The 17,814-nt window shown below is 35.7% G+C and overlaps 2 protein-coding genes and 1 pseudogene across 2 annotated transcripts; 2 read left to right on the top strand and 1 right to left on the bottom strand.

The window, feature by feature from the left end:
- Positions 1-8,733: 8,733 nt before the first annotated feature.
- Positions 8,734-10,547, top strand: LOC142551080 (protein CDC73 homolog; annotated as a pseudogene).
- Positions 10,548-11,074: 527 nt separating this feature from the next.
- On the bottom strand, positions 11,075-12,871 carry LOC142551081 (non-specific lipid transfer protein GPI-anchored 5-like). Its single transcript, XM_075660126.1, has 3 exons — positions 12,289-12,871; positions 11,845-11,904; positions 11,075-11,670 (listed from the first exon to the last, which is right to left on the bottom strand). The coding sequence occupies exons 1-3, from the start codon at positions 12,608-12,610 to the stop codon at positions 11,531-11,533; spliced, it is 522 nt and encodes a 173-aa protein (XP_075516241.1). The 5' UTR covers positions 12,611-12,871; the 3' UTR covers positions 11,075-11,530.
- Positions 12,872-13,191: 320 nt separating this feature from the next.
- Positions 13,192-14,357, top strand: LOC142551079 (non-specific lipid transfer protein GPI-anchored 20-like). The gene is made up of 4 exons (XM_075660124.1): positions 13,192-13,614; positions 13,715-13,741; positions 13,842-13,904; positions 13,985-14,357. The coding sequence occupies exons 1-4, from the start codon at positions 13,284-13,286 to the stop codon at positions 14,203-14,205; spliced, it is 642 nt and encodes a 213-aa protein (XP_075516239.1). The 5' UTR covers positions 13,192-13,283; the 3' UTR covers positions 14,206-14,357.
- The last annotated feature ends 3,457 nt before the right edge of the window (positions 14,358-17,814 follow it).

Genomic DNA, 17,814 nt, shown 5'->3' with positions numbered 1-17,814 from the left:
GATTCCTGAATTCAGTTTATCACTAAACTAATTCATTATTCGAAAAGATTGTGAAAATTTTCAAGTGTTTATTCAACCCCCCTTCTAAACACTTTCCACTCCCAGCCGATCCTAACACATTATCAGTGATACCTAGGGGATCATATGCGATACTACTAGACGCTCTTACCATGATCCGATGGGTGCATTCAAAAATGGGTTCTAACATTCTTGATCAAAGAGTTTATGAAAAGTATGAGGCTAACTATGGTAAGCTCGAATAAGAATAAATGTTATTCTGAATCACATGGAGATGTGATCCCACGACTAGCTGTATTCTTGAACCATTGAGGGTCACACAAGTATCAGACTCCCTGTTTACGTTGAGAAAGTCATAGTTCAAGGAGTTGAATTTGGCGACTTAATAGTTTGACGGAGATGAAACATGAAGCTTATAAAGGAGCTTATAACTTGATTCTATGGGATGAAATAAATGGAAGTTAGCTTAAATGTTAATTAAAAAAGGAGAGTGAAACAGTCTGTTTTGGTGAAGGAGTTCACTAAACTGGCAGCTTTCCAATATGGTAAGCGAAAATTTTGACCTTTAAAATTTTCATTTTTCATTATGTGAACAAGACTCGTATCCTTAATATATCGACGCTCTCAGATCGTCGATCGTGTTTATAATGAGTTCAGAATCATTTATTTAGTGAATTGAGAATTTATTGATTAAATGATTGTACTAGTAATGGTAAATACTAACATGCACGAATTCTCAGAATGTTCTAGAGGAGTCTTGAATTAAATTAATCAAAGAGTTAATTTTATAATATAAATAATGGTTATTTAATTTAATTAATATATATATACACACACACATATATATATATTATGGTGATATAAAATATGTGTGTAAATATATATGACATTAATATATCATTATTATTAAAAGTTAATAAATACATTATATATTAATTATATATGATGAAGGATCGTTTGCTGATCAACCTTTCGGATGCTTCAAACAAAATCTTCTCCAATGAGCTGCAATAGCTCGTGTTCTAAGAATATTAACACCGATGAATTAAATCGAGTTTGGTTAAAAACCAAGCGGAAGAAACTCGAAGTAATCCTTCGTGAAGAAGACTGTTATATTAGAAAGCATTTCATCTTATGTAAACTGAATAACCGAAAAGGAACAGATTAGTTTTTGCATTCATCAGTTCAGTTATCGTGACAAATGAACTAATGGATACTCTAACTGATCCAAACAGTTTAAGCACAATAGTTAAACAGTTAAATACACAAGATATGTTTATGGATGTCCGGAGACTTCAACTGCTCCTACGTCACCCTTCTACCGCCTCGGGTAGGATCCACCAGAAGACTTTGATTTATACAACTCTTTGTTCAAACCCACTCAGCTAGGACTTACCCACTAGCCTAAACTGAACTCCTAGACTTAGACTGAAGGCAGCACCTTCCAATCAACACTCCTTTAATGTCTATGTGAGAAAGACTACATACACAAGTTTAACGTCTTTGTGCAAGACTGTATTTGAGTGGATGAGAGTGTTTGTGTGTGAGAGCTGAGCAAGGATGTTCCCACACACAGTGGGAAATGTGCTTCTAATCTAAGCTGATAAATCTGTAAAGAGTTCCCTCGACTGGGCTGAATGCTTCTCTTAAGCTAATATGATTTTGAAGCGTGCCCTTTCTTTTCACTCTTGTGTTATGTGTCTTGTTTGAGTCTTCACTGATATTCTCTTTATATAGGCGGGAAAACTGATCGTACAGTGACTCATTCATTGTATCCATTGCATCTTGAATTCGTTTCTTGGAATTTGTGTCTCGACTTTTCTAACTGCCCTTATGAAACAGTTTTGCCTTTAACTGGATAATGGCTTTGTACAGCTGGATTCCACTTGAAAGAGTTTGTCTTCATCCATAACTGATGCTTCGAACTGGTCAGTTGAACTGATCTTTCAGTTGGGCTGGTGAAATCAGTTGACTCGTCAGTTGAACTGATTTCACACCTGTTCAGTTGAACTGACCAGCTGGGTTTCTTCATCAGTTGAACACTCATTCGGCTGGCCAGACTTCTGAGGTTTTCCTACTGAATCACCTATCAACTGGACAATCAGCTGGACTGCTCAATTGACGTAATCAGTTAGACTGATTCATTTTGTGCGATCAGTTGGGTCTTTAGTTTTGCGATGTAAACATCTCGTAAGTGATCCTAAATGCTGCACACTAAGGTAGATCATTAGTAACATAATTAACAGGTTTTGTTATCATCAAAATCAAGATTGCGAACTTGAAAAGTTCCAACAATCTCCGCTTTTTGATGATTACACAACCTGAGCAGTTAAACGTAATATATTCAGTTCAAGTGTTAGCAAATTCAAATATCATTAAAGGCTCCCCCTTTATAACTGAATTTATTGATAAAAAAAATTTCATCTTCAAAACTGAGTTAAAACCTTTTTAAAAGAGATGAACAGAATTAAGAAACTACTTTTCAGTTGATGAAAAGTAAAGAATTTTTCGTGACAACTGAGTTTTAAAACTGATTGATAATATTTTTTAGATTGAGAGAAAAACAAGAAGCTCCCCCTCAGAAATTGAATAAAAACTCATATCTGAAATATATTTATATAGTCATTCATTCAGAGATTATAATCATTCAAGCAATGTAGACAAGAGATTTGGAAATATCCATTTAGTTACAATAAAACACAGCTGAAAAAATACGATGTTTTATTTAAATAAATTTCCTTATATTTACATCTGAGTACATGCATCAGTTGAACAAGAAAGATTACTACAACAGGTAGCATATTTTAAACAACATCAGATATCAGTTGGTTTGTGTGACAGAACTGGATATACCGTCAACCTGGTTGCTTGACTGCTTGAATTGCTGCATCGGTTGTGAGTTTATCTTGCTAGATAAACGAGTTAAACTGCTTGAACTTGACTTCTTAGCAGACTAACTGGTCGAGCAGACTCTGACTAAGCTCCACTGGAATGCAGCTAGGTGATTTTAATCATCCAATGTCCCAGCATGGATGAGTTTCGTCTGAAGAATAGCTGACCTGATAGGCTTGCAACTGAAGACTTGTTCAAGGAGCAATTTAGCTGTGCATCTTTGCAAATGATTCTCAGTCCCCTGCAGACTACTTACAACCCCTAAGTAAAGAGTTTAAAGAAGTGGCTGCAAAATTAGTCGCAGAGCCAATCCTCTCAACTCTTTACCAAAGAGCGACATATAAATATTTTCAAATAGTTTTGAAAATCGTATGAGATACTTTTAAATAGCTTTTAACACTATTTTAAAGTAAGATTTTAAAACACAGTTTTGTTCAAATGTTCTTCTTAGAACAACTTGCTCTGATACCAATTGAAGGATCGTTTGCTGATCAACCTTTCGGATGCTTCTAACAAAATCTTCTCCAATGAGCTGCAATAGCTCGTGTTCTAAGAATATTAACACCGATGAATTAAATCGAGTTTGGTTAAAAACCAAGCGGAAGAAACTCGAAGTAATCATTCGTGAAGAAGACTGTTATATTAGAAAGCATTTCATCTTATGTAAACTGAATAACCGAAAAGGAACAGATTAGTTTTTGCATTCATCAGTTCAGTTATCGTGACAAATGAACTAATGGATACTCTAACTGATCCAAACAGTTTAAGCACAATAGTTAAACAGTTAAATACACAAGATATGTTTATGGATGTCCGGAGACTTCAACTGCTCCTACGTCACCCTTCTACCGCCTCGGATAGGATCCACCAGAAGACTTTGATTTATACATCTCTTTGTACAAACCCACTCAGCTAGGACTTACCCACTGCCTAAACTGAACTCCTAGACTTAGCCTGAAGGCAGCACCTTCCAGTCAACACTTCTTTAATAGTCTATGTGAGAAAGACTACATACACAAGTTTAACGTCTTTGTGCAAGACTGTATTTGAGTGGATGAGAGTGTTTGTGTGTGAGAGCTGAACAAGGATCTTCTCACACATTGAGGCGAAATACGCTTCTAATCTAAGCTGATAAATCTGTAAAGAATTCCCTCGACTGGGCTGAATGCTTCTCTTAAGCTGATATGAGTTTGAAGCATGCCCTTTCTTTTCTCTCTTGTGTTGTGTGTCTTGTTTGAGTCTTCACTGATCTTCTCTTTATATAGGCGGGAAAACTGATCATACAGTGAGACTCATTCATTGTATCCGTTGCATCTTGAATTCGTTTCTTAGACTTTGTGTCTCGACTTTTTGACTGCCCTTCTGAAACGTTTTGTCTTTTATGCTCTGATGCAACGTCTATTATTGTCCTTTGACTGGATAATGGCTTTGTATAGCTGGAATTCCACTTGAAAGAGTTTGTCTTCATCCATAACTGATGCTTCGAACTGGTCAGTTGAACTGATCTTTCAGTTGGGCTGGTGAAATCAGTTGACTCGTCAGTTGAACTGATTTCACACTTGTTCAGTTAAACTGATCAGCTGGGTTTCTTCATTAGTTGAACACTCATTCGGCTGGCCAGGCTTCTGAGGTTTTCCTGCTGAATCACTTATCAACTGGACAATCAGCTAGACTGCTCAATTGACGTAATCTGTTAGACTGATTCATTTCGTGCGATCAGTTGGGTCTTTAGTTTTGCGATGTAAATATCTTGTAAGTGATCCTAGATGCTACACACTAAGGTAATCATTAGTAACATAATTAACAGGTTTTGTTGTCACCAAAATCAAGATTGCGAACTTTAAAAGTTCCAACATATGAGTTTTATAATAATGAAATATATAGAGTCCTAGTACGACAATGACTCCTAGTCCTTCTAGGAAATGTTCTCCTAATTAGATTAGGAGTCTCACTCTATATAATAAATCAATACCAAAATATCAAAAAGTAAATATATTTACCAAAATATCAAATGATTTTTAAATTTTTATGTATCACTATTATTATTAAATTATTTCACGTAATTTATTATTATTCTTTTAATAATATTAATATAAAATGATAACATTTATAAAAAATGTTAAAAAATAAAAATAAAACCCCGTCCCCTTGAAATGATATAGCTGGGGGCGGGGTTTGAAACCCCAACCCTTGAAACCCCATTATATTATTATATTTTTTTAAAAATAATTGATATTTTAGTAAGAAAAATTATTTTGTATTATTTAAATAAAAAATCCTGCAATTTGGAGTGCTATAAACGAATATTACTTTACAGATCTCACTGAAAATTGAATTATAAAAGTCGAGTTCAAAATTCAATTATAATAAATTATTTATTCAATTATAAAAAATTGAATTTAAATAAATAAACACCATCTGTATGATTTAAATAAACACCACATGAGGATATCAGCATTTATACCATATCAAACGATCGGTTAATGCGGTGACACATGCTCTAATAAAATTTTTTATTTCGTCTTCTACACAAATACTTTGGGTGTCGGGTGATTTTCCGTTCTGGCTTGACAAACTTATAATTGATGACATTTTATTATTTATTAAAGAATACAAGTTTTTTCGTCAAAAAATTATAACTGTATATCAAAATTGCCTACAATTATGGAATTTCCTAATATTCCTCAAACCTATTTGTCCCCAAAAAATAAAAATCTCATCTGCAACAATTTTTTTTAAATTTTAAAATCAATACATACTTACACTTCCCAATATCATTGCATTTAATTCATTTTTATTACTCAAAATTTATTATTTCATTCCAGTAATCCCAAAGATTATTATTTAATGAATATCTTATATCGATACTTCCCAACATAATCACCGGTTCTTAAAAAATCTATCAAAATACAATATTCGAGCAAAAATATATTATATTTTAAAAAATCTTTACTTTAATTTTTATCCAATCAAATATCAGTTCAAACACAACCTAATACTCTTTGTTTTTTTTTAAAAAAATCCTAAATGATAAAATAAACCATTCTCCTGTTCGTCCTCAAGTAAATCCAATGCAATTATAGTTTACTCCAACCTAGATCAGGTTTTTTACTTGATCGTTTATGAAACGGATTAATATTGTTCATATTTAAAATAATAATAATTAATATTTTTAATATAAAAAAATAATATTTTTAATAAAAAATTTCAAATGAAAAATCAATATTATAAAATCGACAAATCATCTCAATTTTATAGATAGTCCGTTAGATTACGTCGTTAAAATTAAGTAAAGAAGCATCTAACTCAGAAACCAACCAAAGAAACATAACTAATTTGATATCGAGAGTGTGAAGCGCCGCACTCAAAAACCCTTGAGCACTCAGTCCCGGCAGCGCCACCTCTCCACCACCGTGAATTCCGATGGACCCGCTAACCCTCCTCCGCGAGTACACAATACGCAATTCTCTCGACAGAATCGTCCGCGTCAACGATGAATTTCGCTTCCGCTCGGACTACTCCTTCCCCGTCATCATCGAGATCGTATACCGCTCCAAGCACGTGCAATCAACCCGCCGCTACACTATTGAAACCCTAGTTCACTTCATGACCGATCACAACATCAATCACACCGATTACTTGCAGAACTCGCGATTTCTCCGCATCCCCGCCGTCACTCTTCCTGATCGCAAAACGGTTACTGGAAAAATCCAATCTTCCGATTCGATTGTCCCCCCTTGATTTCCCTAACATGAAAGGGGATCGATTAAGGTGCCCGAATACGCAACGGAAGTTTCAAAATTTTATTTTCATCAAGAAAATCGAGCACCCCATCTCTATAATGTGTAGAAAATATAAAAACACCAAAATGACATTCATAGGGTGTTTAGAAATGTACCTATCAATCACAAAGGATTGATGTTTGGCTCCAACTTAGTTGATAAACAACTAAACTCTTCAATGACAAGACAATCTTCAAGCTTCCCTTTGAGCCCACCTTGCTCAAATATTAAGCCCACCACCAACAAGCTAGAACCACTCTAATTTTGCACTAGAAAAATTAGAGTATTTTTTCTTTTGAGAATTGTTTTCTTTCCTCAACTATTGAAGAAGAAAAATGAGAGAAAAACTTGGAGAATCCTTTATGCAAATTTCGGCCATGCCCTTCAAAAATAGGAGGAGAGAAGACTAGTCTTGGTTGTGGGAAAATGTGTGAATTTCAAAGGCATGCCATGCCTTGGATGTTGCAAAAGTTGTCTCCCAACTTTTCACCTCCCATGCATGCAAGTCTTATTTGATTTTTAACAATTAAAAATCATGGACTTATTTTAATTATCTCAAACATATTTGAGACTAATTAAACATTACTTGAATTCACTAAAGTAACTAGTTGAATAATTATTTCTACTTGGGCTCTACAAGGCCCAATATTGTTTAACTAATCAAACACTTGAATTAATTTAATTATTTGGACTCTACTAGGTCCACTAGTGTTTAATTAATTCAACACTTGAGTTAATTTAATTTAGTCCATAATAATGTTTATGAAAATCACAATTTTCAAATACATTATTTATTTGGCCAATTTTTAATCTAGGAACACTTTCACAAATTAAAAGTCACATTTCTCTCATAGAAGTCATACTTCTATTTTATTTATGCTTATAAACTCATTTACAAGCCGTTCAACACATTGAACAATTTTACTTCTCAACGGGATCTAGAAAGCTAGTACTTGTGTGGCCCTCAATGGTTCATTGATACAACTAGCCGTGGGTTCACATCTCCATGTGATTCGGACTAAACATGTCCTTATATGAGCATACCCCAATTGTTCCATTCTTAATTATCAACTCTTTTGATAATAAGAACGTTAGAACTCAAGTCTGATAGTACCCAACGAATCATGTTAAACGCCTAGCAGCATCGCTTACATGATTCCCTAGGCATCAAATGATAGTGCCTGCAAGAACCATTCAATTATGGTTAGCGTACAGTACGGTCCCTTCAACTCATATATCCGACCGATTCGACAACCATTGGTTTATCGAGAGTTGTCAATGAATCGATACTATGTGTCATGTCGTAGTTGCATCGATGGTGTAATCTATGAAACCCCTTTCATAATTACCACCATACTCTGTTCAGAGATTTCAACCTACATACACATGAGAACACATAGGATATCCATACCCGAAGGTAAGCGGTGAATCCCCGACTACAATGCATCGACTCCTATATGTTTCAACAGAACACCCAACCTTGCCACCTGATGACCCCATGAGAGTCGGTAAACAAGTCAAAGCGTAATTCTAGCACATAGAGTCTCAATGTTGTCCCGGGTCATAAGGACTAATGGTGTACAACCATAAACTAGGACGTTTCCACTCGATAAGTGAGAACCACTTGGAAAGTCCTTTATGGAGGGTTGTTCAGTGCACTCTACCAGGAGCACCTATCTGCATGCTCGGACATCACAATGTCCCCTACCAATGAAACATGCTACTCACATCGCAGATACTAGTCTCGAACTCGAGCGGCCTATATCCTTCTTAGCGGCGGCTGAATCGACTAGGAACTGTTTAGAATATACAGTATTCCAAATATGAGCTTCATGATACTCATCATATGAGCATCTCATATTCTTTCTACTATTTGTATATTCAAGGGCTTTATCTATGCAACTAGCATGTGTATACAGATAAAGATGTGCCAAAACAATAATTTCAAATATTATTAAAATAAAGATTGCTTATACATAGAGTTTCATTGTGAACACTCGGCCAACACTTGGCTCGACGGACACCTACTCTAACATAACATTCCTCAAATCCCATCCTTGAACAATATGGAGCGTAATCTGCAGTATTATTCAAACGACTTGGCGATTCAGGAGGATTTAACGAGCGAGAAGAGCTTGATTGGGTTGATTAGAGCTAAGGAGAGATCCATTAAGGATAGGGAGGCAATGCTGGTATTTAAAATTCGAGTTTTTTTTATAATGTCGTGGCTTCTGCTATGAAACGAGACGAGGAGAAGCAACGTATGGAGGCGTTGCAGAGGAAAGATGACAGAGTTGCTAAGAATAGAATTGAGAGTAGGGCGTTTGGACTGGGGGAGGACGCTATGAAGATGGGCAAGATTGGGAAGGCGTGCTATTTTTTGCTCCCAATCGCATTTTCGACCCTGATTACGATTTATAATGTTCAGGACTTCTTGGAGGATGGGGTGTTTATTCCCTCGGATGATAAGGTTAAGCAGAGGAAAGGGGGGAAGCCCGAGTGCGTGACAGTGCAGAAGAAGTTTAGTAGGGATCGGGTGGTAACAGCTTATGAGGTGAGAGAGAAGCCATCTGCACTGAAAAGCGATGATTGGGATCGTGTGGTCGCAGTGTTTGTGCTTGGAAAGGAGTGGCAGTTCAAGGACTGACCATTTAACAAGAGTAAGTTTTATGTCAGCAGTTAATAAATTTTCGCGCTTGAATTGGTTATATATGAATTTGATGCCAAATGACACGTGTTAGCTGCTTTATGCGGTATCAATATATTTTCTCTCTTGAATTGGTTAAATTTGAATTCGATGCCAAATACCACTTGTTAGCTGATTTCCGAGCTTTATGCATTTGTATTTATGTTGGAGTGATGGTTGATTTGCTGTCAATGTATGTGAATATTGAGTATCTAGTCGCACATCAAAATTATAATTTTGATGTAATATTTGCAATTGCAAATGAACTCGAGCCCAAATTCTATTTAAATCAGCATCATTGCCACATATAGCGCAATTGCTTGGTATCTGTAGTTTAAACCAGGATGCTGGAAGCTTTTTAAACAGGTTTCAGGAATGTTTCTTGGTGTTGTATTTTCTCTTGGTGAGAAAATTAAATACCTAGTTGGAATAGTCAATGTTGCCATATGCTGAAGCTCTCTTTTCAAGATGAAACATGAACGTGGAATAGAGCAGGAATTATAATTTGGAGTCTTTTTAACTGATGCTATCATCCCTCAAGAGTTGGGACTAAAGTCATGTTTTCCTTGTGAACAATGTTGTCACCTTTTTTCTGGGGAATACAACATTTTAATTTATAATTTTATGCATTTTTGTCATCGCTTATTCATCTGATAAATGCCAGGAATATGGCATTGGCATGACAAACTGCAATCTGTTCTTGGCTTGATATAATGTTTGATATTCACTGACCCTCTGAATGTGAATGCAATAACAATTGGAGTTGCTTGTATTGAAGTTGTTGGGTTTTACATTCGCTTTGAGGATGATAGCATAGAATCAGCAAAAACTGTGGAGCAGTGGAATGTGAAGATCATGTCGGTCAGTATTAGGGGTGTAACGAACCGAATCGAGCCGATGACGAAGATTTGAAGCCTAGAATTCGGCTCAAATTAGTTCCATTCGAGTTCAATCTCGAGTTCGATTCGAAGTTTGAAAATTTTAAAAAATTGGTTCGAATTCAGTTCTAATTAAAGTTCGGGTTCGACTCGAAAGATTCGAACATATTCGAGCTATTGCTCGAAAATAAGTACTTGAAATTTATTTATTTAATATATAATTATATTATATTAATAAAATATTAACGCTCGCAAGTAGCTCGCGAACTATCGAAAAAAATAATTTCGACTCGAGTTCGGCTGAAAAAAGATCGAACATGTTCAAATTCGATAAGCTCGAATACGAATTAAATAATTTTCGAGCCTGCTCGAAAAACTCGTGAATTCGCTCGATTACTTTACACCCCTTGTCAGTGTTCTTGTATTTGGAACATGTTCGCATTCACATGTATTTTTATTTCTTGTGGCTGAGTTTCTATTACAGTGATGTTGGTTCTACTATGAGTATTACTTTATGACCAGATTAGCAAAAACAAGCGACACCAGGACAGAGCTGCGGCACTTGAGGTGTGGAACAAACTTGAAGAATTTATGCAATCTCGATCTTGTTAAGGTAAGCCAAAAGCTTCTTATGGTTGTTTATAATTTCTCGGCTTTTTTTCTTTCCCCTTTTGTAAATCTGCACATCAAGACATGACTTCATGTTCTAGCATGACACGTTTGTGTTGTGTTTATGCTCAGGCCTCAGTTCCCATTTGTTTTTCTCAAAGAAAACATTAGCTTATCTTTTCATTTGCTTTCCTGTTTACTTGCAGTTGTCCAAGACGAAACCCAAAGCTGAGAGACTGCTGTGGCCTGCTGAATGCTGGTAATCTGACGTCTATTGGTTTGGAGAAGCTTGGTAGATACAGGTTCGTCTAGGTATATATGATATCTACATGTCTCTGACCGACATGATTGGAATAGAAACGTGCGAGGAGTTATCTTTTGCAACTTCAGGAGAATTTTTATGGATTTGCCGTCAAGTCTTTAGGCGAATTATCAATTTTAAGAGCAATTTTTTAATATACAAAAATAATCACTCTTTCTCGTAATGTGGCATAGATATCAATGATCTTTATTACAAAAAGGAGGCAACACCATACGAAGTAATACAGACAGACCCTCTGAAACAGGTGATAAATAAAACAAACAATTAAATGAATCGCTCTCATCCATTTGCTTAGAAGTATCTATTCTATAACACGCACAAAGGTGGGTGAGTTTGCGAAGAATCAGCGCAAGTTGAAAGCTGAAACGTAAGATGCTATGAAGAGACAGAAAAATGTGATACTAAGAACCAGCTGGTTTGGTGAAGCTGCACTTGAAGAACCATCTCCGGGTCCGGGTGATGGCACCACTTTTGATCCGCCATCTAGATTATATTGAAGAAATATCCATCATTGGAAGTGAAGCATGAAAATGTTTTAGTCATATATCTATCTAAAAAGGTAACGTCTTCGGCATACGTCGTCCGAGTGCAGGGCAATTTGATTTCACAAGAATTAATGAGTTTTTAAGTGTCATGTGGGAGAAAGAAACTGTTTACCTGAAGGTGTTTTCTGGCTAGGAGAATTCGGTGTGGAAGGAGAGTCGGACGGGGAAGCACCTGCAAATTTTAAACGGAATCCGATTCAAGTAAAATTGAAAGCCTCACAACTCTAAAAATTCATCAAAATGTTCAGAAAACCAACATGCTTTTGCAAAATATTCAGATAATTTCTTTCAAAAAAAGGGACCGATGTTGCTCATGCGATGATCCTTGGGGTGCAAATAAATGAGCTCAATTCATTTAGTTCAACCTTAATTATCGACTCCTATTGGTCAATATGAACATTGGCTCAGACAATTTTAAAATTCGAGCTTAAATACGTATCGAAACTGTGTGTTTGAGCTTTGTCGAGTTTTGACAATTTCTAATAGAATCCGATAATATTCCAAATAACTCAAAAATCTTGATAGCCTACTACGCTTCTCTCACCCCTAGGCTTACCGTTGCATTTGCTGACAGGAGGAGTTTGAACACTGCAAGCCTTAGGCAAGGCAAGTGCCTGAGTTTGATTAATATTCAGTCCCATGTTTGATCCTCCGCCATTAAGCACTTGACACAAGCATTGTGGCTGCGAACCAACGACATTACGGAGCTGCGAGCAGCAGGAAACTGATGGGGTGGAGGAGTTGCCGGAGATGAAATTTAGGCAAGGTGACATGCTAATGATCACACTGGTACAATCATTCGATTGCGATGCAACGTAGGGCCAAACCATGGCAACAAGAACCAAGGCTAAGCCCATTGAAACTTTGTGATCTGCCATTTGATTTGGTGATTGAAATTTTAGATGGAAATGGAGGTGGTTTTGAAGTTTGGTCTGAGGATTTTGGTTGTGTTACTAGGGTTTATATAAATGGGGTTTAGGGTTTCGGGTTTACAAGTCAAATTGAGAGTTTGGTTTTATGGGTTGCCTACTTCATATCAATAATATATTCTTGTATTTGAAAGGGTTTTTATTTTCAAAAGTAACTTAGGTGTATATAGTTAACTAGAAATTAGGCTATGCAGACAAATGGAATAGTTAGTAATATATGGGTGACCTACTTATGTATATAATTAGCTTCAATCATTGATTTTGAAGCATACATTTGAGTTAATAAAACATTTCAAGTTTCTTACACCATATAACAAGAAAAGGAGGAATATTTTGATCTTTTGTTTTGTTTTGTTTTTTGTTTTTTTAAAAAATAATCAAGAATTCAAGAAGATTTATTAATGTACATTCCAAAAGGTTAGTTAAAATGAGTTGAGCCAAAAAAAACAACCTCTAACAAACCAACCTCTTATCCCTAGCACCCTTTTACCCCAAAATCCTCAATCTATAAAATCCAGTCATCAATCTATAAAATCCAATCATCAAATTTCATTATCACAATCATCAAATCAAATCCCAAAAAATTTTAAACACAACACAAACAAAACCTTGGTTATCCCCAATGGCCCTTCAATTCTTGATCACATTCCTAGCAATAGAAACAATTGCATTGTTCCCAACCTCATCAGGGCAAACCATAAGTACTCCATGCACATCTTCAATGATCACATCTTTTATGCCTTGCGCAAACTTCATCACTAATGGTACTGTTAACTCGACTACCCCACCTCCTGCTTGCTGCACTTCGCTCAGCTCCCTCATGAGTAACGGGAAAGACTGTCTTTGCCAAATCACGACCGGGAATGTTCCTTTCCAAATCCCAATTAATCAAACTCTTGCAATTTCACTTCCACGTGCTTGTAACATGCCTGGTGTCTCTCTTCAATGCAAAGGTAAGAGATCTTTTTTTAAAAACTTAACTAAGAAATTATTAGTCAATTAAAGTTAGTTTGAAATATACTAACGTGTACAAAAAAAATTTAAAAATTGCAGCCATTGGTGCTCCAGTTCCAGCTCCAGGTATACTATTATAGATTTGTCAAGAATTTACATTTCATTTTTTAATATAGCTTGTTACATAGTTTATTTAATATCATATAATAAATTATATGATTGGCAGGCCCTTCGGAAAATGGTCAAATTACACTTCCACCAAATGCTGCTCCTTCTCCAAGTGTCAAAGGTATTAATAATCTTCTCTAGTGGTATAGATTCAATTTGAGTAATAAAAAAAAGACTTACCAGAAAAAATTATCCTGACAGATGCATCTGGTGCTGAGCCACTATCACCAAGATTGGCCCCAGAAGCCGAACCAACCATTCCGACTTCACCATCGCCGCCAACTACTACAGGAGGAGCTCCGGCAGGCAATACGGGCAGCCGAACAGGAGTGACACCATCAGCGGCGGCCCACTCGTTCGGTGCTTCTTCTCCTCTGCTTCTCGTGACTATGCTAGGAGCTGTTGCATTTAAATACTACTAGTCTACTATTATGCATGATATTTATACTTGCCATTGTTTAAAAGAAATTTAATTATTCTTGAGGTTTTGTTTATATATGTAATTAAGTGATTGGATTTGTAATTCTTGCATGTTGTGGCTAAATTATTAGAATTGTGTTATTTATTTATTTATTTATCATATAGTTTTTGGCTTTATGCAGCTGTTTGCAGTGAATTATTTTACATGTATATAACAAAAAAATATGAAATTTCATTAAGGATGAAAAATTACGATATTTATGTTCGATGACAGATGGATTTTGTATCAGAGAATCGAAAGCATAAATTTGGATTTTCATAAAAGATTTCCGAACTTTATTACTACAAAAAGATCCGTAAAAAAATATCAGAAATGCGATTTTTGTCTACTTTTTGGTTGAGTGGACCGTTCACTAGAGATTAGAGCTTTGGTAGTTCTCACATGAGAAGGAACGAGGCTAAAGATCAGACTGTCAATTCTCTTGAACAAAGTGCACTTTGTGTTCGAACTCTATACTGATAAATTTAGGTTAGTTAGCAAAATAATCTGTCTGATATTTTTTTAAAAAATTAATTTTCTCATATTTATTTGAAAACACTCAAATACACTTAAAAAGATAAGACAAAAATTTGTGTGAGACGGTCTTACGGGTCATATTTTGTGAGACGGATATCTTATTTGGGTCATCCATGAAAAAATATTATTTGTTATGCTAAGAATATTACTTTTTATTGTGAATATCGATATGATTGACGCGTCTCATAGATAAAAATTCGTGAGACCGTCTCACAAAAGACATACTGATACGAATCCTCGTACGAATGAGAAGCAAACACGATTAATTAGAATCGCGCCCTCAATTCAATAACGAACAAGGATCGATTGTGTTGTCCAGATCTTTTGAAACAAGCAACGATTTGTTATATTCACCTCTAATCGATTAAAACTTAGCAACAAATATCAACGATAGTAACAATCGAATTTCATACGAACCTTCAAAAAATTGTTTTGACAATCCGTGCGAAAACAATTGACAAACGCCACAAAGATGCAATCTTTGATAAGTTTGATTTTTGTGAAGAACAAAGCTAAAAATAGCCTTGAATATTGAGAGAAACCTCATCAACTTAGTAAATAGTGAGACATCAAAATTCATAGTAGGTACATGCAATTCATCATGGTCTCAAATTCAAAACAATCTAGGAATAAGGATAAATTTACATCCGACCCCTTAACCACCACATTTGCAACACATTCTCCAAGCTTTGTAAAATGATACATCAAAGAATTAAGATAAGGACGGAGGTCATACCTCATGGTTGTTGCGTTAGCAACTAACCTTACATCACATTGATTACTTCCAACATCATGTTGATCAACACATGGTCTTCCTCCACCATCAGTTCTCGCTTGCCTCCTCATCATGACATCTCCATAATCCTGCAAGGATGAAATAACAACACTCGGAATTGAACCGGCTATATCATCACAATATAGATAAACCACTTTGTACATAGGTACTTGATGTGGTTTATGCAAGAATAAGCAACTCTCCACCTCACTCTTTTCATTCTTTTGGGCCTTTCATTTATTTTTCTTTTCTTTTTCTTCTCCTTTGGCCTCTTTTTCTTTTTCTTTTCTCTCTTCTTTCTTTTCTATGGCCATCTCACTCTTTTGTTCTCTTTTTCTTTCGGCCATTTTAATTTCTTTTTCGCTCAATTCAAAGAATTTCAATTGATTCTCAGGAACAACAATTGGATTTAATTGAACAAATGAAGTATTTCGTTGCTCAACGAATTTATGTATAATAACTTCTCCTTGCCTACTCTCCTCTCCCATAGTAGACAAAATAGAAACTTCTTCACCACTCAATGATTCACTGTCCACAAGGTTTTGTTTAACAGTACTCGTATCATCAACCACTGAAGTACCATCATCTATCAATTCACCTCCCACCACATACTGCTCAATACTCGTGTCAAGAACCAACGTATTATTATCATCCTCAATCTCCCCAACCTCAAGTTCATATTCAGGTTCAGCAACAACATCAAATTCAGGCTCAACAGATGATTCTACTATGGCCACCTTATCACGTGGACATTGACAGATATCATGATCAATTTCTAAACACCAACAACATATAATATCACAAGTACTAGAATGTGAGTTTTTAAATGTACCTTGATATTCATATTTGCTAGCTTCAACTCTCGACTCATTCTTTGGCCTAGCAATGAGTTTCTCTCCTCGGTTGCTATACCCACTACTCTCCTCACATCCCCTATCATCATCACGATGCAAATACAACGATCTGTTCCCTCCAAATGTTCTACGTCGCCTATCCTCATCATATTGCCTATCATGTATTTCCTCTTCTTCACACCTCCTATATTTTTTTCGTAGAGGCTTAAACTCCTTCTCCCATATTCTATCCAACCCACCTAACATTGTTTGAAATTGACGTTCGTCAATCATTATACCTGCAAGAAAAAGGTTAGTATATAAAAATAAAAGAATAAAGTTTCCTCACCACGAATCCTCACTGGTCACTTCAATGAAAATTCACTCGACTCTTTTTTTTTCTCTTTTTTTTTCTCACTACAAAACCTCACACGTCACTCCAAGAAATAAACACTCGCACTCAAATGTTTTCACTCGAATGTGATAGTTCTCTCGAAAGTGTGATCAATCTTTATATTTGTATATCAAACTAACAAGATTCAACTCGTGGACACTAGCAACTGTCTCACTTGGACTGCGCAAAACCAAGAACGCTAGAATAACGCAGATCTTATACAAAGGATAACACGGATATGAAACGAAAGTATAACATAGATATGAAAACAGAACAAAATTTTAGAAAGATCTGAAAATAAAAACGAAAGGATAACACAGATCTGAGAACAGAACGAAATTTTAGACAGATCTGAAAATAGTAACGAAATGATAACACAGATATGAGAACAGAACGAAATTTTAAACAGATCTGAAAATAAAAACGAAAGGATAACACAGATCTGAGAACAGAACGAAATTTTAGACAGATCTGAAAATAGCAACGATTACTTACTTGAATCAAAGATAACCAAATGCTCTGATACCAAATGATACGAATCCTCGTACGAATGAGAAGAAAACACGATTAATTAGAATCGCTCCCTCAATTCAATAACGAACAAGGATCGATTATGTTGTCCCGATCTTTTGAAACAAGCAACGATTTGTGATATTCACCTCTAAGCGATTAACACTTAGCAACAAATATCAACGATAATAACAATCGAATTTCATACGAACCTTCAAAGAACTTGTTTTTGACAATCCGTGCGAAAACAATTGACAAACGCCACAAAGATGCAATCTTTGATAAGTTTGATTTTGTGAAGAACCAAGCTAAAATAGCCTTGAATATTGAGAGAAACCTCAAGAAATTTCTTATATCTCTGAATTCTTTTTATTCATTGTCCTTTACAATGATTATATAATCAATAAAACATGAAAAAGTAGTGTAAAAAGTCATAACAAAAGTTGTCTAGCAAGTTTGACACGGCAGTGCGCGCGGTGGCGCCACTTCTCGCGCGATGGCGCACGGCATTCTGCCTTGCAT

This window comes from Primulina tabacum, chromosome 7 (genome assembly GCF_025594145.1).
Source record: "Primulina tabacum isolate GXHZ01 chromosome 7, ASM2559414v2, whole genome shotgun sequence".
NCBI lineage: Eukaryota > Viridiplantae > Streptophyta > Magnoliopsida > Lamiales > Gesneriaceae > Primulina > Primulina tabacum.
This window is presented reverse-complemented; position numbering and strand designations above follow the sequence as displayed.